The 22,665-nt window shown below is 47.2% G+C and overlaps 2 protein-coding genes and 1 long non-coding RNA gene across 4 annotated transcripts in view; 2 read left to right on the forward strand and 1 right to left on the reverse strand.

The window, feature by feature from the left end:
- rpp40 (ribonuclease P/MRP 40 subunit) overlaps positions 1–18,628 on the reverse strand; it is a 19,532-nt gene extending 904 nt beyond the window's left edge. The window contains exons 1-7 of one of the 2 annotated variants that reach the window (XM_079650553.1): positions 18,382–18,628; positions 18,075–18,204; positions 10,105–10,170; positions 8,280–8,375; positions 1,238–1,360; positions 940–1,132; positions 75–206 (exon numbers count right to left, since the gene is read on the reverse strand). In XM_079650553.1, coding sequence (XP_079506679.1) covers positions 75–206; positions 940–1,132; positions 1,238–1,360; positions 8,280–8,375; positions 10,105–10,170; positions 18,075–18,204; positions 18,382–18,492 — 851 coding nt within the window. In that variant the 5' untranslated portion in view covers positions 18,493–18,628. The remainder of the gene's footprint in view (positions 1–74; positions 207–939; positions 1,133–1,237; positions 1,361–8,279; positions 8,376–10,104; positions 10,171–18,074; positions 18,205–18,381) is intronic. The other variant, XM_079650554.1, reaches the window with a different exon arrangement.
- On the forward strand, positions 8,324–9,174 carry LOC307019554. The gene is made up of 3 exons (XR_013802682.1): positions 8,324–8,434; positions 8,484–8,846; positions 8,888–9,174. It is a non-coding gene; the product is annotated as an uncharacterized lncRNA (long non-coding RNA).
- A 228-nt stretch (positions 18,629–18,856) lies between the features above and the next one.
- Positions 18,857–22,665, forward strand: part of riok1 (RIO kinase 1 (yeast)) — a gene marked incomplete at its 3' end in the record, with an annotated part of 30,515 nt that continues 26,706 nt past the window's right edge. Inside the window, exon 1 of the mRNA XM_079651093.1 lies at positions 18,857–19,038. Within this exon, the coding sequence (XP_079507219.1) occupies positions 19,004–19,038 (35 nt within the window). The remainder of the gene's footprint in view (positions 19,039–22,665) is intronic.

A 22,665-nucleotide genomic window follows, 5' to 3' on the forward strand; every position in this document is an offset into this window, starting at 1 on the left:
CAGGGGAGGGATAGGGAGGACAGGTGAGGGTGATGGAGGAAGGTCAGGGACATGTGAGGACATGCTGGTCTCACCTGAGCTGCTTCAGGATCCTCTGCAGGTCTTCAGGGAGCAGCAGTCCAGAGACGGAGACGCTCAGAGCGCTCGTCACCGTCTGAGGATCAGGACAACAGAGAGAGGACAGGAAGCTGCTGGACGCGTTCTCACTGAAACCACAGAAGAAGAGTCAGCCGGAGGTTAATATAGCAGGTAAACAACGCCACGTTCCCAACAACATGTTCCCAACGCCGCCACGTTCCCAACAACATGTTCCCAACGCCGCCACGTTCCCAACGCCGCCACGTTCCCAACAACATGTTCCCAACGCCACGTTCCCAACAACATGTTCCCAACAACATGTTCCCAACAACATGTTTCCAACGCCGCCACGTTCCCAACAACATGTTCCCAACGCTACGTTCCCAACGCCGCCACGTTCCCAACAACACGTTCCCAACAACATGTTCCCAACGCCGCCACGTTCCCAACAACACGTTCCCAACAACATGTTCCCAACGCCACGTTCCCAACGCCACGTTCCCAACAACATGTTCCCAACGCCGCCACGTTCCCAACAACATGTTCCCAACGCCGCCACGTTCCCAACAACATGTTCCCAACGCCACGTTCCCAACAACATGTTCCCAACGCCGCCACGTTCCCAACAACATGTTCCCAACGCCGCCACGTTCCCAACGCCGCCACGTTCCCAACAACATGTTCCCAACGCCACGTTCCCAACAACATGTTCCCAACAACATGTTTCCAACGCCGCCACGTTCCCAACAACATGTTCCCACCGCCACGTTCCCAACGCCACGTTCCCAACGCCGCCACGTTCCCAACGCCGGCACGTTCCCAACAACATGTTTCTAACGCCACGTTCCCAATGCCTCTCACCAGCTGATGTTGGCGTCCACGGCTCCGAGCCACTCCAGGAGGTGGTGCGGGTCACATGACTTCAGGTCACATGACTGCAGGTCAGAGGTCATCAAGGGGCAGCAGACGTCGGTCAGGAGGCGGCGGCTGACCTCAGGGCGATGCTCCGACCAATCATAACGGGACAGGAGGACTTGAAGAGAAGCTCCACCCCCTGTGGGACACACAGCAGGGGGTTACGGGTAACGTGTACCTGGAGGATGTGACATCACTACAGGTGACTCACCTGGAGGGTGTGACATCACTACAGGTGACTCACCTGGAGGGTGTGTGAGCAGGAAGTCTGTCTTCAGCTGGAGGCGGGACTTCAGACCTGTGAGCAGTCTCTGGTAGCCCCGCCCCCCCGGAGCCATGCGGCTGTCAGTCAAATCCACAGACACCACTGTAACAGACAACGTTTGTTATAAAAACACATTATATTATTTATACAGTGGGGCAAAAAAGTATTTAGTCAGCCACCAATTGAGCAAGTTCTCCCACTTAAAAAGATGAGAGGGGGCTGTAGTTTTCATCCTAGGTATACCTCAACTATGAGAGACAGAATGAGAAGAAAAAAATACAGAAAGATCACATTGTCTGATTTTAAAGAATTTATTTGCAAATGAAGGTGTAAAATAAGTATTTGGTCACCTACAAACAAACAAATTTCTGGCTCTCACAGACCTGTAACTTCTTCTTTCAGAGCCTCCTCTGTCCTCCACTTGTTAACTGTATTAATGGAACCTGTTTGAACTCGTTATCAGTATAAAAGACACCTGTCCACAACCTCAAACAGTCACACTCCAAACTCCACTATGGCCAAGACCAGAGAGCTGTCAAAGGACACCAGAAACTAAATTGTAATAATATATAATACATTACATTTATAAAGCGCTTTTCCTGCTGCTCAAAGCGCTTACAAGCAAGTAAAACAAAATAACGACAAAAGTAAAAAGTGCTAAGCTAGGAGGAATAAGGGCAAGGGGTTAGTTGATTAGGAGTTGAAGGCAAGACTGAAAAGGTGAGTTTTGAGGGATTGTTTGAATGATGTGAGAGTGATGGCGGATCTGACGTGGCTGGGGAGGGAGCTCCAGAGTGTGGGGGAGGCTGCTGCGAAGGCCCTGTCACCCCAGGTCCGGAGCTTTGTCCTGATGGGCTGCAGTAGGTTAGCTTCAGCAGACCTGAGGCGACGGGTGGGGGTGTGTCGTTGGATGAGGTTACAGAGGTAGGGGGGGGCAAGGTTGTTGAGGGCTTTGAAAGTGAAAAGTAATATTTGAAAGTCAATGTGGTGTTTGATGGGGAGCCAGTGGAGGTCATGGAGGATAGGGGTGATGTGGTCGGAGCGTCGGGTGGAGGTGAGCAAGCGGGCAGCTGAGTTTTGGACATATTGAAGTTGTTTTAGTTTGAATGCAGGTGATCCAAAAAGTATGCTGTTGCAGTAATGCAGTCGGGATGTTATAAAGGCATGGATCAGAGTTTCAGCAGCGGTCGATGAGAGGGAGGGTCTAATGCGGCTGATGTTCTTTAAACAGAAGAATGCGTTTTTTTGTGACCTGGTTGACGTGAGGGAGGAAAGTGAGGGTGGGGTCGAGGATGATGCCAAGGTTACGGATGTGAGAGGAGGGGTTGACAATGGAGCCATCAATGGTAAGAGAAAAATCTTGGGTTGAGCGGGTAAGTGAGTTTGGGCCAATGATTATAAGTTCCGATTTGTCACAGTTAAGTTTTAGAAAATTGTTTTATATCCAAATTGTAATGTCAGTGAGGCAGGTGCTGAGCTGGGAGTGTGTGGTTGGAGAAATGTAATTGTTGAGAGGTAGAGCTGTGTGTCATCAGCATAACAGTGGAACTGGAGTTGGCGGAGGATTTGTCCAATTGGGAGGATGTAGATGATGAACAGAAGGGGACCAAGTACAGAACCCTGAGGGACGCCATGATTGACGGGGACTGTGGGGGATTTGGAGTTGTTAATGGAGATGAATTGATGTCTGTCAGAGAGATAGGATTTAAACCAGGAGAGGGCAGTACCGGTAATGCCAATGGAAGACTGGAGGTGGTTGATCAAGATGGAATGGTTGATCGTGTCAAATGCGGCTGTAAGGTCAAGGAGAATGAGAATTGAGAGGGAACCAGAGTCAGCAGAGAGGAGAATGTCATTGGTCACCTTGAGTAGGGCAGATTCTGTGCTGCGGCGAGTACGGAAACCAGATTGAAAAGGTTCATGAAGGTTATTGCAGTCCAGATGGGATTTGAGTTGGGAGGCAACAGTTCGCTCCAGAATTTGTGACAGGAATGGGAGGTTAGAGATGGGCCGGTAGTTATTGAGGGAATCAGGGTTGAGACCTGGTTTTTTGAGTATGGGAGTGACAGCAGCGAGTTTCAGATCAGGGGGGACGAGTCCAGTGGACAGAGAGGAGTTAATGACTGTGGTGATAAGATGAGTGAGTTGGGGGAGGCAGGCCTTGACAAGGGTGGAGGGCATGGGGTCCAGGATGGAAGTTGAGGTATTCATGCCGGTGACTTGGGCAACTATGTCCAGTGAGGTAATTAGTCTGAAGGCTGTAAAAGGGTGCCTGGAATGAGGAGGGTATGCAGGTTCCGGAAAAGGATGGGTGGTGGACGAGACGGAGGAGTTGGCTATGTTGCTGTGTATTATTTCAATTTTGCTTTGGAGGAATGAGAGGAAGGACTCACACTTTGAGGCGGTGAAGGAGTTGGAGATATTATCCATGGGGTTGAGGAGCTGTTAATAGTTGAAAAAAGGGACTTTGGGTTATTGCTGCCAGATTGTATTACAGAGGAGTAGTGGAAGGAGCGTTGCACTGTTGAGGGCATCTTTGTACTGCTGTTGGTGCAGTCTATACATGTCTTTGTGGATAGTGAGACCAGTTCGTTTAGCATGTCTTCCGAGCTGGCGACCTTTCGTTTTGAGGCAACGGAGATGATCGGTGTACCAGGGGGCCGAGTGAGTGAAAGAGACATACTTGGTTTTTATTGGAGCGAGTTGGTTGGGACGGGAGGAGAGAGCATTGTTGTAGGTGTTGAACAGGTCAGTAGGGGAAGCATTCTGGGTGACGGTGGAGTCAGGGATGGTGTCAGCCAGTAGGGAGTTAATTGTAGACCTGCACCAGGCTGGGAAGACTGAATCTGCAATAGGTAAGCAGCTTGGTGTGAAGAAATCAACTGTGGGAGCAATTATTAGAAAATGGAAGACAAACAAGACCACTGATAATCTCCCTCCATCTGGGGCTCCACGCAAGATCTCACCCCGTGGGGTCAAAATGAGAAACAAGAACGGTGAGCAAAGATCCCAGAACCACACGGGGGGACCTAGTCAATGACCTGCAGAGAGCTGGGACCAAAGTAACAAAGGCTACCATCAGTAACACACTACGCCGCCAGGGACTCAGATCCTGCAGTGCCAGACGTGTCCCCCTGCTTAAGCCAGTACATGTCCAGGCCCGTCTGAAGTTTGCTAGAGAGCATTCAGATGATCCAGAAGAGGATTGGGAGAATGTCATATGGTCAGATGAAACCAAAATAGAACTTTTTGGTAAAAACTCAACTAGACGTGTTTGGAGGAGAAAGAATGCTGAGTTGCATCCAAAGAACACCTACTGTGAAACATGGGGGGGGGGGGGACATCATGCTTTGGGGCTGTTGTTCTGCAAAGGGACCAGGACCACTGATCCGTGTAAAGGAAAGAATGAATGGGGCCATGTATCGTGAGATTTTGAGTGACAACCTCCTTCAATCAGCAAGGGCATTGAAGATGAAACGTGGCTGGGTCTTTCAGCATGACACTGATCCCAAACACACCGCCCGGGCAACGAAGGAGTGGCTTCGTAAGAAGCATTTCAAGGTCCTGGAGGGGCCTAGCCAGTCTCCAGATCTCAACCCCATAGAAAATCTTTGGAGGGAGTTGAAAGTCCGTGTTGCCTAGCGACAGCCCCAAAGCATCACTGCTCTAGAGGAGATCTGCATGGAGGAATGGGCCTAAATACCAGCAACAGTGAAAACCTTTTGAAGACTTACAGAAAACGTTTGACCTCTGTCATTGCCAACAAAGGGTATATAACAAAGTATTGAGATGAACTTTTGTTATTGACCAAATACTTATTTTCCATCATCATTTGCAAATAAAGTCTTTAAAGATCAGACAATGTGATTTTCTGGATTTTTTTGTCTTTCTCATTCTGTCTCTCATAGTTGAGGTGTACCTAGGATCAACATTACAGGCCTCTCTCATCTTTTTAAGTGGGAGAACTTGCACAATTGGTAGCTGACTAAATACCCTTTTGCCCTGTATACTGTATACGGGCCATTCTACCGAATTGGTGCAAAGTCAGGTTGGAAATGTTTTGAAATGTTGTATGTTTTTTCCCCAAAACTTTGTCCATATATATTTTGTACCATATCTAAATTACACATATCTAGTAAAAGAAGCGTACATTTTGATATCGTATTTTCAGAGTGTATTGGAATGATCTTCCTCTCCCAAAAATGGTCACTACCGAAACATAGTGCATACACTGTAGTAAAGCAGTGTAATATTAACCTGTTAAGATTGTTTTACCTTCCTTTCTCTAAATAGTGTTTTAACAAATATGTCTTGAGGGTTTTCACAATCAATTCAATTACATTTCTAATCAAATTTCAATTTATAAATCCATAAAAATCACAATGCAAACTTTCTTTGTAAAATGCATAATACTTATCCCATTGATTCCAGAGTTGATGATTGTTGAAATTGAACATACATTAAAACAATCAGTATCATATCATTTTAGTTGATAAATCAATATACTTAATTCCTTAGAAAACATCCAGTGTTTCGGTATGTGACCACAGTATTTTGTTCTCAAGGTTGTGTCGTATTCCCTCAACCTTATTGCTTAATCTGAACTCATAACATGCCTTATGCTGAAGTGTGAATGTTTGAAGCTACTGACCCAGAATCAGCACTTTAGTAAAAGGCTGAAAGAGAGGGATGAGGCTAGAATGATCTGTTTGGTATTTTGAGCAAAACACTTCATAGACATGTTTTTTATATATCTGAGACCTATAATATATGCCTAACAATAGTATAATAAGAGACCTTTAAAGTCAAACACTGATTTTCAGACTTTAAAAAACACATTTTTTTCAAAATGGTGGGATTTACCTGCTTACCATTCCATTTTGTCACACCGAAACGTAACCATATGTTTCCGTAGTGACGATTCTAGCTAAAATTGAGCATAACTAAAGAATGCTAGCAAGTGCATACTTTGCATAAAACCTCGAAAAAGTTTACTTAATTGAAGATAATATGTGTTTGTAGTGACAATTCTTAAGGTTACACGCCGATTTTGGAACAGATTTATATCAAAAGTATGGGATATAGCTACTGCCCATTCAGCCAGGGATGCAGTGTCACTGCCTTGGGGTGGGGCTAAAAACCAGGCTCAGCCATTGGACTAAAACCAGGCTCAGCCATTGGACTAAAACCAGGCTCAGCCATTGGACTAAAACTAGGCTCAACCATTGGACTAAAACCAGGCCCAGCCATTAGACTAAAACTAGGCTCAACCATTGGACTAAAACCAGGCTCAGCCATTGGACTAAAACTAGGCTCAGCCATTGGACTAAAACCAGGCTCAGCCATTGGACTAAAACTAGGCTCAGCCATTGGACTAAAACTAGGCTCAACCATTGGACTAAAACCAGGCTCAGCCATTGGACTAAAACTAGGCTCAGCCATTGGACTAAAACTAGGCTCAACCATTGGACTAAAACCAGGCTCAGCCATTGGACTAAAACTAGGCTCAGCCATTGGACTAAAACTAGGCTCAACCATTGGACTAAAACTAGGCTCAACCATTGGACTAAAACTAGGCTCAGCCATTGGACTAAAACTAGGCTCAACCATTGGACTAAAACCAGGCTCAGCCATTGGACTAAAACTAGGCTCAGCCATTGGACTAAAACTAGGCTCAACCATTGGACTAAAACCAGGCCCAGCCATTGGACTAAAACCAGGCTCAGCCATTGGACTAAAACCAGGCCCAGCCATTGGACTAAAACCAGGCTCAGCCATTGGACTAAAACCAGACTCAGCCATTGGACTAAAACCAGACTCACCCATTGGACTAAAACTAGGATCAACCATTGGAATAAAACCAGGCTCAACCATTGGACTAAAACTAGGCTCAACCATTGGACTAAAACCCCTCGTGTTTCGGTAGTGACATAAACTGGGGACATGATCTTTTGAGTATAGTTTTTTTATAAAAAAATTAAACCCACAATAAATCTAAATATTCCAAATTCTGTTTGAATGTAACCATAAAGATCTTCTAAATACACCATTCAAAAACATTTAATAAAATGTTTTAAGAGTTATTAACAGAACCTGAAATGTAGATGTGAGGGTTGGGGACAGCTACTTCCCTATAAATGATGTTTTTGTATATTATCACTATATCTCATGGAATGCCTTGTGTTTGAATAGACCATAACATATTCTTAGTAAATATCTATGTCTGAATACTTCATGGTTTTGTTAAATCGTTGTTCTTGTTGTGGGACCACACTTTGCACTAATTAGAGTCAGTGGCGAACCGTCAGGGCCTTCAAGGTATTCAGAGAATACCCTGGAACACTCAGATAAAACAAACAAAACATCAATTTAATTATATAAATAAAATGTAATAAAATGTAATAAAATGTAATAAAATGTAATAAAATGTATATAAAATGAATAAATGAGAATGGTATCTGTGTTGTTGATCTGTAATATTACAGTGTTACGTTGATTTGTTTGTCCTTCTCGGACCATGCACTACTTCAGTAGTTTTCTGTTAGAAAAGAAAGCAACCAATCAGACCTTGTTCTGGGTCTCTGGGTAGAATATCCTTCAACAAGGTATTCTACATCCTTGATAGAAGGCCCTGGCCGTTGCACTGAATGAGAGCGTACGTTTGGACTGACAGTTTGATCAACCAATCAGATATTGATTTGTAGCCAATGGGCGTGTTCTTTCAGAGTTCCCCTCGGTTCCAGGTGCTCTAGAAGGCCCGCTAGTTCACTGGCTCGAGACAGAGATAGATGAATGAGACGAAGCAGAAGTTGTTGGAAGTGCAACAGGTGAAGATGAAGTTGTCGCGCAATTGTTGTGAGTACCCTTTTCAAGACGACAATTCAGTGAAAAGACGGACATTACAATGGAGGGGGGGGGGGGGGGTGTCTACAGAAGGTCCAGGTGTGATGGACACGGTTCACCACTGATTAGAGTAGATAAGTAGAACGCCCCGTATACGGTACACACATCATGAACGGACCGTATCTGATGTTCCTCTTGTGGCTGAACCTGGACGGCTTCCCTTCAACCCCCAACAACTCAAAGGAGTCCTTATCCAGAGAGAGAGACAGGTGACCTGCAGACAGGTGAGAGAGAGATAGGTGAGAGGCAGACAGGTGAGAGAGAGAGAGACAGGTGAGAGGCAGACAGGTGAGAGAGAAAGACAGGTGAGAGAGAGAGACAGGTGAGAGAGAGAGACAGGTGAGAGAGAGAGACAGACAGGTAAGAGAGAGACAGCTGAGAGAGAAGCAGGTGAGAGAGAGACAGGTGAGAGAGAGACAGGTGAGAGAGAGACAGGTGAGAGACAGACAGGTAAGAGAGAGAGACAGCTGAGAGAGACGCAGGTGAGAGAAACGCAGGTGAGAGAGAGACAGGTGAGAGAGAGACAGGTGAGAGAGAGGCAGGTGAGAGACAGACAGGCGAGAGACAGACAGGTGAGAGAGACAGACAGGTGAGAGAGAGACAGGTGAGAGAGAGACAGGTGAGAGAGACAGACAGGTGAGAGGCAGACAGGTGAGAGAGAAAGACAGGTGAGCGAGAGAGACAGGTGAGAGAGACAGGTGAGAGAGAGACAGGTGAGAGAGACAGGTGAGAGAGACAGGTGGGAGAGAGACAGACAGGTGAGAGAGAGAGACAGGTGAGAGAGAGAGAGAAAGACAGGTAAGAGAGAGAGACAGGTGAGAGAGAGGCAGGTGAGAGAGAGGCAGGTGAGAGACAGACAGGTGAGAGACAGACAGGTGAGAGAGACAGGTGACCTGCAGACAGGTGAGAGAGAGACAGGTGAGAGGAAGACAGGTGAGAGACAGACAGGTGAGAGACAGACAGGTGAGAGACAGACAGGTGAGAGAGAGACAGGTGAGAGAGAAAGACAGGTGAGAGAGAGACAGGTGAGAGAGAGACAGGTGAGAGAGAGACAGGTGACCTGCAGACAGGTGAGAGAGAAAGACAGGTGAGAGAGAAAGACAGGTGAGAGAGAGACAGGTGAGAGAGAGAGACAGGTGAGAGAGAGACAGGTGAGAGACAGACAGGTGAGAGACAGACAGGTGTGAGAGAGGGACAGGTGAGAGAGAGACAGGTGACCCGCAGACAGGTGAGAGACAGACAGGTGAGAGAAAAAGACAGGTGAGAGAGACAGACAGGTGAGAGAGACAGACAGGTGACCTGCAGACAGGTGAGAGAGAGACAGGTCAGAGAGAGACAGGTGACCCGCAGACAGGTGAGAGAGAAAGACAGGTGAGAGAGAGACAGGTCAGAGACAGACAGGTGAGAGAGAAAGACAGGTGAGAGAGACAGACAGGTGAGAGAGAGACAGGTCAGAGAGAGACAGGTGACCCGCAGACAGGTGAGAGAGAAAGACAGGTGAGAGAGAGACAGGTCAGAGAGAGACAGGTGAGAGAGAAAGACAGGTGAGAGAGACAGACAGGTGAGAGAGACAGACAGGTGACCTGCAGACAGGTGAGAGAGAGACAGGTCAGAGAGAGACAGGTGACCCGCAGACAGGTGAGAGAGAAAGACAGGTGAGAGAGAGACAGGTCAGAGAGAGACAGGTGAGAGAGAAAGACAGGTGAGAGAGACAGACAGGTGAGAGAGAAAGACAGGTGAGAGAGAAAGACAGGTGAGAGAGAGACAGGTGAGAGAGAGAGACAGGTGAGAGAGAGACAGGTGAGAGACAGACAGGTGTGAGAGAGGGACAGGTGAGAGAGAGACAGGTGAGAGAGACAGATAGGTGAGGAGAGACAGACCGGTGAGAGAGAGAGAGAGAGAGACAGGAGAGAGACAGACAGGTGAGAGACAGACAGGCTTACCGTTTGGCAGCAGAGCCACACAGTTGTCTTCATCGAGCCTCGTCCTGTAGGACAGAGCGCTCACTCCTGAACAGGTGACATGTATTATAGATATATCACTGATACATACATATATACATGTATACATGTACATGTATACATATATACATGTATACATATATGCATGTACATATATACATGTATACATGTATACATACGTATGTATGTACACATGTATACATGTATACATACGTATGTATGTACATGTATACATGTGATACAGTTCGATAAGATGCGATTCAACATATATATATAAAAGTATATGTATATATATATATATATATAGATGTTGCATCACACTGCAGGGAGGGTGTGTGTGTACATGTATATAAGTACATGTATATATATTAGGGGTGTAACCAGTGCATGACGTTAAGGATTTTGGGAGATGGCCCTGAGCCCAATAGAGATTGCCCTGAAAAATGCGTGCGGACGAAATGGCACGAAGGGTTTGGGGGGCCTCCCCCTAGAACACTTAGATGTTAGCAGGTCTTAGATGCTGTCTGGTGCATTCTCTCTAGACTGAATTATAAGATGAACCACCACAATATTATATTCTACAATTTCTATTTGATTCTTGATTTCACTTGTTTGTTTGTTCTTGTTTGTGTTTGCTCTCTTGCATGTCCTGCATAGCTATAAGAAATACTTCAGTTGTTGGTCAAGACACTTTCCATCTGATGAAGGCAAATGCCTTCCCAGATGTAGAAAAGTAGAAAGCATTACATTCAGTTGTAACTGCCAAAACAAACATTATTGACACTATTATGGCCCCTGTTCAAAATGGTTGTAATGTTATCTACTGTAAGTTGGTCGAACGAATGCTTCCTCATCCGGAAGCTGACCGAGCAGACCCGAGCAGCAGTCGAGAGGAGCCGAGCGCATACGCGAAGGACACAACATGGGGACGTCAGAGTTCCCGTTAGCCGGCAAATCTAAATCTCTACGGTCAAAATAATTTCCCTTTAGCGCAATACCGCTTCAGTTGGGCCACTTGTGTGACAGACAAGAAGAGTATGTGACAGAGAAGAAGAGTATGTGACAGAGAAGAAGAGTATGTGACAGACAAGAAGAGTATGTGACAGAGAAGAAGAGTATGTGACAGACAAGAAGAGTATGTGACAGAGAAGAAGAGTATGTGACAGACAAGAAGAGTATGTGACAGAGAAGAAGAGTATGTGACAGACAAGAAGAGTATGTGACAGAGAAGAAGAGTATGTGACAGAGAAGAAGAGTATGTGACAGACAAGAAGAGTATGTGACAGAGAAGAAGAGTATGTGACAGACAAGAAGAGTATGTGACAGACAAGAAGAGTATATGACAGACAAGAAGAGTATGTGACAGAGAAGAAGAGTATGTGACAGAGAAGAAGAGTATGTGACAGAGAAGAAGAGTATGTGACAGAGAAGAAGAGTATGTGACAGACAAGAAGAGTACGTGACAGAGAAGAAGAGTATGTGACAGAGAAGAAGAGTATGTGACAGAGAAGAAGAGTATGTGACAGACAAGAAGAACATGTGACAGACAAGAAGAGTATGTGACAGACAAGAAGAGTATGTGACAGAGAAGAAGAGTATGTGACAGACTAAAGAGTCAATTCTAATGTGTAACACGTAATGTGGAGAAAGAGATGTCCTGTATGGGTTGATTGTGCGTTGATCTGTTGGTAATGCCTCGGGGTTCCGGTAGGCATGTAAACAAATGCATAATGCTGCGCTATACTTTGTGGCCTCACCCGGTTGCATAGCAACACTTATTGTTTAGGTGTGTTTTAATAAGCAGGTAGTCCTATCATTAGCTAGAACTAGCTGGATCTGATCGATATGGACATAAACGCGAGTGAAGTCTAATCTGACGGGAGAGAGAGATCAGCTGCTGCTGACGAGTCCACACGCAGCTCTGCAGGATCACATGCAGCGGTGAGCGGACAAAACACAAACTCCAGGTTAGAATATCACACGTAGCTATTTTAATGACCTCTCAAACTACCGTAACTAGTTATACATATGTTTAGTTTTACTGTCGGGTCACTCATTACTGATCTGCGAGCTGCATGATACTGGCATAATAGATTACCCGATCGGGCAACCAGCAGCTGAGGCTTCATTGCCCGAGCTAAATACTAGATGGCCCCGGGCCATCGGGCAGTCCTTAATGTCGAGCCCTGGGTGTAACGGTACGGGCCCTTCGGTTCGGTACACGTGTGTACCGAAGTGTACCGAACTAATATAACGCTAAACGTAAAGAATTGAGAACGTGAACAACTTCTTGGAAGTAATCTCAGGTGCTGCGTCGCAGCATTCAGAGTAATTTGCTCACATTGGGTTCAACGCATCATAGAGCGAGCAAGTCATTTCATTGGACGAGAGGCATACTATGAGAGCTGGTCACAGGGATGCGTTCAAATGTAGTCAGTAATTTGAGGACCTGTCGAAATGGCGAACGCAGATAAAGTTGAGCTCAAAAATCCTCCAGCATCATTGAAGTCTCCGGTTTGGGAACATTTTGGTTTCGCAGTTACGTACAAGGATGACGGACAAAGACAGGTGGACCGAACCAAAGCTGTTTGTCGGCATTGTTCAACTAACATTGGTTACGCGGCTGGCAATACATCAAACTTGCACACTCATTTGAAAAGGCATCACCCGAACGTGAATATCACCGGTACCAAAAGAAAAAAGACTGAAGTGCAAACCCAACTCCCGCTAGCATTTAAGCCTCCACCACTCGCAACAAGTTCAGACCGAGCCAAAGCTATTACAAACACCATCCTTATGTTGCCATGTTAGCAAAGCGCTACCTGGCTGTATCTGCTACCTCTGTCCCTAGAGAGGGTGTTCTCCACAGCAGGAGACATTGTTAGTGCCAGCAGATCTGCTCTTTCAGCAAGCAATGTGGACAAGTTCATCTTTCTTTAAAAAACATGAAAATACAACAACAAGCAAGTCCTAATGTCAAGCTGTCTGCTGAGGTACAGGGTTTCCCACACATAGATTATACCTGGACGGGCCGCACAAGTATATTTCACGACCCATTTAGTTTAGTTTTTTTATTCGTCCGTGACCACGACGCCATCTGCGATCGATTAACTTGTGGACAATGATCCCCCGCTCTACACCTCCTGTACCCAGTCCCGGACAGGCCATCGAGAGGACCGGGGGGGGTTCCCGATGGCCAAGTGGTCTGCCTCACACAGGGGGACTAGCTGTCTACATGATGTGGTCTGCCTCACAGGGGGACTGGCTGTCTACATGATGTGGTCTGCCTCACAGGGGGACTGGCTGTCTACATGATGTGGTCTGCCTCACGGGGACTGGCTGTCTACATGATGTGGTCTGCCTCAAAGGGGGACTGGCTGTCTACATGATGTGGTCTGCCTCACACAGGGGGACTGGCTGTCTACATGATGTGGTCTGCCTCACACAGGGGGACTAGCTGTCTACATGATGTGGTCTGCCTCACACAGGGGGACTAGCTGTCTACATGATGTGGTCTGCCTCACACAGGGTGGCTGGCTGTCTTCATGATGTGGTCTGCCTCACACAGGGGGACTGGCTGTCTACATGATGTGGTCTGCCTCACAGGGGGACTGGCTGTCTACATGATGTGGTCTGCCTCACACAGGGGGACTGGCTGTCTACATGATGTGGTCTGCCTCACACAGGGGGACTGGCTGTCTACATGATGTGGTCTGCCTCACACAGGGGGACTGGCTGTCTACATGATGTGGTCTGCCTCACACAGGGGGACTGGCTGTCTACATGATGTGGTCTGCCTCACAGGGGGACTGGCTGTCTACATGATGTGTTCTGCCTCACAGGGGGACTGGCTGTCTACATGATGTGGTCTGCCTCACAGGGGGACTGGCTGTCTACATGATGTGTTCTGCCTCACAGGGGGACTGGCTGTCTACATGATGTGGTCTGCCTCAAAGGGGGACTGGCTGTCTACATGATGTGGTCTGCCTCACAGGGGGACTGGCTGTCTACATGATGTGGTCTGCCTCTCACAGGGGGACTGGCTGTCTACATGATGTGGTCTGCCTCACAGGGGGACTGGCTGTCTACATGATGTGGTCTGCCTCTCACAGGGGGACTGGCTGTCTACATGATGTGTTCTGCCTCACAGGGGGACTGGCTGTCTACATGATGTGTTCTGCCTCACAGGGGGACTGGCTGTCTACATGATGTGTTCTGCCTCACAGGGGGACTGGCTGTCTACATGATGTGGTCTGCCTCACAGGGGGACTGGCTGTCTACATGATGTGGTCTGCCTCAAAGGGGGACTGGCTGTCTACATGATGTGTTCTGCCTCACAGGGGGACTGGCTGTCTACATGATGTGGTCTGCCTCAAAGGGGGACTGGCTGTCTACATGATGTGGTCTGCCTCACAGGGGGACTGGCTGTCTACATGATGTGTTCTGCCTCACAGGGGGACTGGCTGTCTACATGATGTGGTCTGCCTCAAAGGGGGACTGGCTGTCTACATGATGTGGTCTGCCTCACACAGGGGGACTGGCTGTCTACATGATGTGTTCTGCCTCACAGGGGGACTGGCTGTCTACATGATGTGGTCTGCCTCACACAGGGGGACTGGCTGTCTACATGATGTGGTCTGCCTCACAGGAGGACTGGCTGTCTACATGATGTGGTCTGCCTCACACAGGGGGACTGGCTGTCTACATGATGTGGTCTGCCTCACAGGGGGACTGGCTGTCTACATGATGTGGTCTGCCTCAAAGGGGGACTGGCTGTCTACATGATGTGGTCTGCCTCACACAGGGGGACTGGCTGTCTACATGATGTGGTCTGCCTCACACAGGGGGACTGGCTGTCTACATGATGTGGTCTGCCTCAAAGGGGGACTGGCTGTCTACATGATGTGGTCTGCCTCACAGGGGGACTGGCTGTCTACATGATGTGGTCTGCCTCACAGGGGGACTGGCTGTCTACATGATGTGGTCTGCCTCACACAGGGGGACTGGCTGTCTACATGATGTGTTCTGCCTCACAGGGGGACTGGCTGTCTACATGATGTGGTCTGCCTCACACAGGGGGACTGGCTGTCTACATGATGTGGTCTGCCTCACAGGAGGACTGGCTGTCTACATGATGTGGTCTGCCTCACACAGGGGGACTGGCTGTCTACATGATGTGGTCTGCCTCACAGGGGGACTGGCTGTCTACATGATGTGGTCTGCCTCAAAGGGGGACTGGCTGTCTACATGATGTGGTCTGCCTCACACAGGGGGACTGGCTGTCTACATGATGTGGTCTGCCTCACACAGGGGGACTGGCTGTCTACATGATGTGGTCTGCCTCACAGGGGGACTGGCTGTCTACATGATGTGGTCTGCCTCTCACAGGGGGACTGGCTGTCTACATGATGTGTTCTGCCTCACAGGGGGACTGGCTGTCTACATGATGTGGTCTGCCTCACACAGGGGGACTGGCTGTCTACATGATGTGGTCTGCCTCACAGGGGGACTGGCTGTCTACATGATGTGGTCTGCCTCACAGGGGGACTGGCTGTCTACATGATGTGGTCTGCCTCACAGGGGGACTGGCTGTCTACATGATGTGTTCTGCCTCACAGGGGGACTGGCTGTCTACATGATGTGGTCTGCCTCACAGGAGGACTGGCTGTCTACATGATGTGGTCTGCCTCACACAGGGGGACTGGCTGTCTACATGATGTGGTCTGCCTCACAGGGGGACTGGCTGTCTACATGATGTGGTCTGCCTCAAAGGGGGACTGGCTGTCTACATGATGTGGTCTGCCTCACACAGGGGGACTGGCTGTCTACATGATGTGGTCTGCCTCACAGGGGGACTGGCTGTCTACATGATGTGGTCTGGCTCACACAGGGGGACTGGCTGTCTACATGATGTGGTCTGCCTCACACAGGGGGACTGGCTGTCTACATGATGTGGTCTGCCTCACACGGGGACTGGCTGTCTACATGATGTGGTCTGCCTCACACAGGGGGACTGGCTGTCTACATGATGTGGTCTGCCTCACACAGGGGGACTAGCTGTCTACATGATGTGGCCTGCCTCACAGAGGGACTGGCTGTCTACATGATGTGGTCTGCCTCACAGGGGGACTGGCTGTCTACATGATGTGGTCTGCCTCACAGGGGGACTGGCTGTCTACATGATGTGGTCTGCCTCAAAGGGGGACTGGCTGTCTACATGATGTGGTCTGCCTCACAGGGGGACTGGCTGTCTACATGATGTGGTCTGCCTCAAAGGGGGACTGGCTGTCTACATGATGTGGTCTGCCTCACACAGGGGGACTAGCTGTCTACATGATGTGGTCTGCCTCACACAGGGGGACTGGCTGTCTACATGATGTGGTCTGCCTCACACAGGGTGACTGGCTGTCTACATGATGTGGTCTGCCTCACAGGGGGACTGGCTGTCTACATGATGTGGTCTGCCTCACACAGGGGGACTGGCTGTCTACATGATGTGGTCTGCCTCACACAGGGGGACTGGCTGTCTACATGATGTGGTCTGCCTCACACAGGGTGGCTGGCTGTCTACATGATGTGGTCTGCCTCACAGGGGGACTGGCTGTCTACATGATGTGTTCTGCCTCACAGGGGGACTGGCTGTCTACATGATGTGGTCTGCACACACAGGGGGACTGGCTGTCTACATGATGTGGTCTGCCTCACACAGGGGGACTGGCTGTCTACATGATGTGGTCTGCCTCACACAGGGTGGCTGGCTGTCTACATGATGTGGTCTGTCTCACAGGGGGACTGGCTGTCTTCATGATGTGGTCTGCCTCACACAGGGGGACTGGCTGTCTACATGATGTGGTCTGCCTCACAGGGGGACTGGCTGTCTACATGATGTGGTCTGCCTCACACAGGGGGACTGGCTGTCTACATGATGTGGTCTGCCTCACACAGGGGGACTGGCTGTCTACATGATGTGGTCTGCCTCACACAGGGGGACTGGCTGTCTACATGATGTGGTCTGCCTCACACAGGGGGACTGGCTGTCTACATGATGTGGTCTGCCTCACACAGGGGGACTGGCTGTCTACATGATGTGGTCTGCCTCACAGGGGGACTGGCTGTCTACATGATGTGGTCTGTCTCACAGGGTGACTGGCTGTCTACATGATGTGGTCTGCCTCACACAGGGGGACTGGCTGTCTACATGATGTGGTCTGCCTCACACAGGGGGACTGGCTGTCTACATGATGTGGTCTGCCTCAAAGGGGGACTGGCTGTCTACATGATGTGGTCTGCCTCACACAGGGGGACTGGCTGTCTACATGATGTGGTCTGGCTCACACAGGGGGACTGGCTGTCTACATGATGTGGTCTGCCTCACACAGGGGGACTAGCTGTCTACATGATGTGGTCTGGCTCACACAGGGGGACTGGCTGTCTACATGATGTGGTCTGCCTCACACAGGGGGACTGGCTGTCTACATGATGTGGTCTGGCTGTGTACCTGTTCGCTCTGCCATCGCGTGAAGGGTCTGCTAACAAGCGACCAACAGAAAGGTTCAGGTTCATGTTGTTGTTGTTGTTGTTGTTGTTGCATGTCACCTCAACCCCCCCCCCCCCCCCGCTACCACCACCCCCCCAAGTATTTTTAAAGTCTGTGGGAAACACTGAGGTACGAGTACAGTAAAGTTCAGATACAGATAATTTGAGTTCATCGAAATGCTGCACCTTAATGTTTATTTTACCATATTTTGTATTTATTTGAGTGAATACATTATTCAAAGTTTAATAATAATAAAAAAAATAAAAAAAGATATTTTATGTTTTGTGATAATTTTTTCTGCTGCACTGAAAACGTACCGAACCGAACCGTGACCTAAAAACCAAGGTACGTACCGAACCGAAATGTTTGTGAGCCGTTACACCCCTAATATATATATATATAGATGTTGCCTCACCCTGCAGGGAGGGGGTCTCCAGCAGCTCGTGGACCGGCAGATCTCTGATCAGGTAGAAAGGGTTCAGGCCGTCCAGCACAGCGTCCAGATGAGAGGGGGCGGAGCCACAGTCCGGCAGCAGCACGGACACCTGCACATCTAACAGTTAATGTTTCTGAGACACCTGCACAGGTAACATCTGTCGTTAATGGATTTCAGAACTTAAACACACCTATATACAATCTCTGGTCTCTGGTCTACACCTGTACCTGTCTATATACCTGTCTGTATAGCTGTCTGTATAGCTGCATACCCACCTGTGTCTCACCTTGTAGTTGAAGTTGAGCTGCTGAGAGAGCAGGCGGTTGTTCTCTTGCAGGAACCCGGACCTCTCAGAGACCAGCAGGCAGCGGGGGGTCCGCTCCAGCTCCGTAGCCATCCTGAAGTCTCTTCAATAACACCTTGAATATTAAAGAATACCTTAAATACCTAATAACAATAGGTAGAATCAGCAGCGGGCAGCATGGAGCTAACGCTCCGCTTGACGTCACTTCCTGTCGGGGATTTTCAGCGTAAGAGCCTCGGAGCTGTTCGGTCCCTTTAAATATGAAGAATGTGTTTTAATGGAAATATGTGAAGGTTATTAGTACAGTTTAAAAACCTCTTTATAGACATTAATCCATCACTAATTACAGTTTTCTTCTTCTACACTCTTAGTTGGTGTCATTAGTAGTACTAGGGCAGCAGCCAGCGTCATTCGCGGAAACAGCCTCTTCTTTCACCGTAGACACGTGTGTCGACCCGGAAGTAAAGACAGCACGCTGCCATGCTCTGAGGCCGTTTGTTTAGATCGGTTTAGATCGAGTTTGGATCAGTTTAGACCGGGTTTCAGACCGGGTTTCAGACCGGGTTTCACTTCAGTTTTAATTAAAGGTTCAGAGCGTCACGTGATGTCGGTCCCTGGGCAGTTTGATGACGCAGACAGGTGAGGCTGATGTTTGTTTACATCTGGAGGTTAACGATCACAACCCAGACACAGCGTGTATCTGTATGTATCTGTGTGTATCAGTGTGTAACTGTGTGTATCTGTATGTATCAGTGTGTATATCTGTGTATCAGTGTGTATGAGTGTGTAACTGTGTGTATCTGTGTGTATCTGTATGTATCAGTGTGTATATATGTGTATCAGTGTGTATGAGTGTGTAACTGTGTGTATCTGTGTGTATCTGTATGTATCAGTGTGTATATCTGTGTATCAGTGTGTATCGGTGTGTATCGGCGTGTATCTGGGGGTATATGTGTGTATCAGTGTGTATCTGTGTGTAACTGTGTGTATCAGTGTGTATCTGGGGGTATATGTGTGTATCAGTGTGTATCTGTGTGTATCAGTGTGTATCAGTGTGTATCAGTGTGTATCTGGGGGTATATGTATGTATTTGTGTGTATCTGTATGTATCTGTGTGTATCAGTGTGTATCTGTGTGTATCAGTGTGTATCTGTGTGTATCAGTGTGTATCAGTGTGTATCTGTGTGTATCTGTGTGTATCTGTATGTATCTGTGTGTATCAGTGTGTATCAGTGTGTATCAGTGTGTATCTGTGTGTATCTGTGTGTATCAGTGTGTATCAGTGTGTATCAGTGTGTATCAGTGTGTATCAGTGTGTATCTGTATGTATCTGTGTGTATCTGTGTGTATCTGTGTGTATCTGTGTGTATCAGTGTGTATCTGTGTGTATCAGTGTGTATCTGTGTGTATCTGTGTGTATCTGTGTGTATCTGTGTGTATCAGTGTGTATCTGGGGGTATATGTATGTATATGTGTGTATCAGTGTGTATCTGTGTGTATCAGTGTGTATCTGGGGGTATATGTATGTATTTGTGTGTATCTGTATGTATCTGTGTGTATCAGTGTGTATCTGTGTGTATCTGTGTGTATCTGTGTGTATCAGTGTGTATCAGTGTGTATCAGTGTGTATCTGTGTGTATCAGTGTGTATCAGTGTGTATCAGTGTGTATCAGTGTGTATCTGTGTGTATCAGTGTGTATCAGTGTGTATCAGTGTGTATCTGGGGGTATATGTATGTATTTGTGTGTATCTGTATGTATCAGTGTGTATCTGTGTGTATCTGTGTGTATCAGTGTGTATCTGTGTGTATCAGTGTGTATCAGTGTGTATCTGGGGGTATCTGTATGTATCTGTATGTATATCTGTGTATCAGTGTGTAACTGTGTGTATCTGTATGTATCAGTATGTATCTGTGTGTATCAGCTTGTATCAGTGTGTATGAGTGTGTAACTGTGTGTATCTGTGTGTATCTGTATGTATCAGTGTGTATCTGTGTGTATCTGTGTGTATCTGTGTGTATCGGCGTGTATATGTGTGTATCAGTGTGTATCAGTGTGTATTGTGTATCAGTGTGTATCAGTGTGTATTGTGTATCAGTGTGTATCAGTGTGTATATGTGTGTATATGTGTGTATATGTGTGTATCAGTGTGTATCAGTGTGTATTGTGTATCAGCGTGTATCTGTGTGTATCAGTGTGTATTGTGTATCAGCGTGTATCAGCGTGTATCAGCGTGTATCAGCGTGTATCAGCGTGTATCAGCGTGTATATGTGTGTATATGTGTGTATCAGTGTGTATCAGTGTGTATCAGCGTGTATCAGCGTGTATCAGCGTGTATATGTGTGTATATGTGTGTATCAGTGTGTAGTGTGTATCAGTGTGTATCAGCGTGTATCAGCGTGTATCAGCGTGTATCAGTGTGTATCAGTGTGTATTGTGTATCAGTGTGTATCAGCGTGTATCAGCGTGTATCTGTGTGTATCTGTGTGTATCAGTGTGTATCAGTGTGTATCTGGGGGTATATGTATGTATATGTGTGTATCAGTGTGTATCTGTGTGTATCAGTGTGTATCAGTGTGTATCTGGGGGTATCTGGGGGTATATGTATGTATTTGTGTGTATATGTATGTATCTGTGTGTATCTGTGTGTATCAGTGTGTATCTGTGTGTATCTGTGTGTATCTGTGTGTATCTGTGTGTATCAGTGTGTATCTGTGTGTATCAGTGTGTATCAGTGTGTATCTGTGTGTATCAGTGTGTATCTGTGTGTATCTGTGTGTATCAGCGTGTATCAGCGTGTATATGTGTGTATATGTGTGTATCAGTGTGTATTGTGTATCAGCGTGTATCAGCGTGTATCAGTGTGTATCAGTGTGTATCAGTGTGTATCAGCGTGTATCAGTGTGTATCAGTGTGTATCTGTGTGTATCTGTGTGTATCAGTGTGTATCTGCGTGTATCAGCGTGTATCAGCGTGTATCAGCGTGTATCAGTGTGTATCTGTGTGTATCTGTGTGTATCAGTGTGTATCTGTGTGTATCAGTGTGTATCAGTGTGTATCTGTGTGTATCAGCGTGTATCAGCGTGTATCTGTGTGTATCTGTGTGTATCAGCGTGTATCTGTGTGTATCTGTGTGTATCAGCGTGTATCTGTGTGTATCTGTGTGTATCAGCGTGTATCAGCGTGTATCTGTGTGTATCAGCGTGTATCTGTGTGTATCTGTGTGTATCTGTGTGTATCTGTGTGTATCAGCGTGTATCTGCGTGTATCAGTGTGTATCTGTGTGTATCTGTGTGTATCAGTGTGTATCAGTGTGTATCAGTGTGTATCTGTGTGTATCTGTGTGTATCAGTGTGTATCTGTGTGTATCAGCGTGTATCTGTGTGTATCTGTGTGTATCTGTGTGTATCTGTGTGTATCAGCGTGTATCTGTGTGTATCTGTGTGTATCAGCGTGTATCTGTGTGTATCAGCGTGTATCTGTGTGTATCAGTGTGTATCTGTGTGTATCTGCGTGTATCTGTGTGTATCAGTGTGTATCAGCGTGTATCTGGGGGTATATGTGTGTATCAGCGTGTATCTGTGTGTATCAGCGTGTATCTGTGTGTATCAGCGTGTATCTGCGTGTATCAGTGTGTATCTGTGTGTATCTGTGTGTATCAGTGTGTATCTGTGTGTATCAGCGTGTATCTGTGTGTATCTGCGTGTATCTGTGTGTATCTGTGTGTATCAGCGTGTATCTGTGTGTATCTGTGTGTATCAGCGTGTATCTGTGTGTATCTGTGTGTATCAGCGTGTATCTGTGTGTATCAGCGTGTATCTGTGTGTATCAGTGTGTATCTGTGTGTATCTGCGTGTATCTGTGTGTATCTGTGTGTATCAGCGTGTATCTGTGTGTATCAGCGTGTATCTGTGTGTATCAGCGTGTATCTGTGTGTATCTGCGTGTATCTGTGTGTATCTGTGTGTATCAGCGTGTATCTGTGTGTATCTGTGTGTATCAGCGTGTATCTGTGTGTATCAGCGTGTATCTGTGTGTATCAGCGTGTATCTGTGTGTATATGTGTGTATCAGCGTGTATCAGTGTGTATCTGTGTGTATCAGTGTGTATCAGTGTGTATCAGCGTGTATCTGTGTGTATCTGTGTGTATATGTGTGTATCAGCGTGTATCTGCGTGTATCAGTGTGTATCTGTGTGTATCTGTGTGTATCTGTGTGTATCAGTGTGTATCTGTGTGTATCTGCGTGTATCAGTGTGTATCTGTGTG

The sequence above is a fragment of the Notothenia rossii genome (assembly GCF_949606895.1).
Source record: "Notothenia rossii genome assembly, chromosome: 9".
Classification (NCBI taxonomy): domain Eukaryota; kingdom Metazoa; phylum Chordata; class Actinopteri; order Perciformes; family Nototheniidae; genus Notothenia; species Notothenia rossii.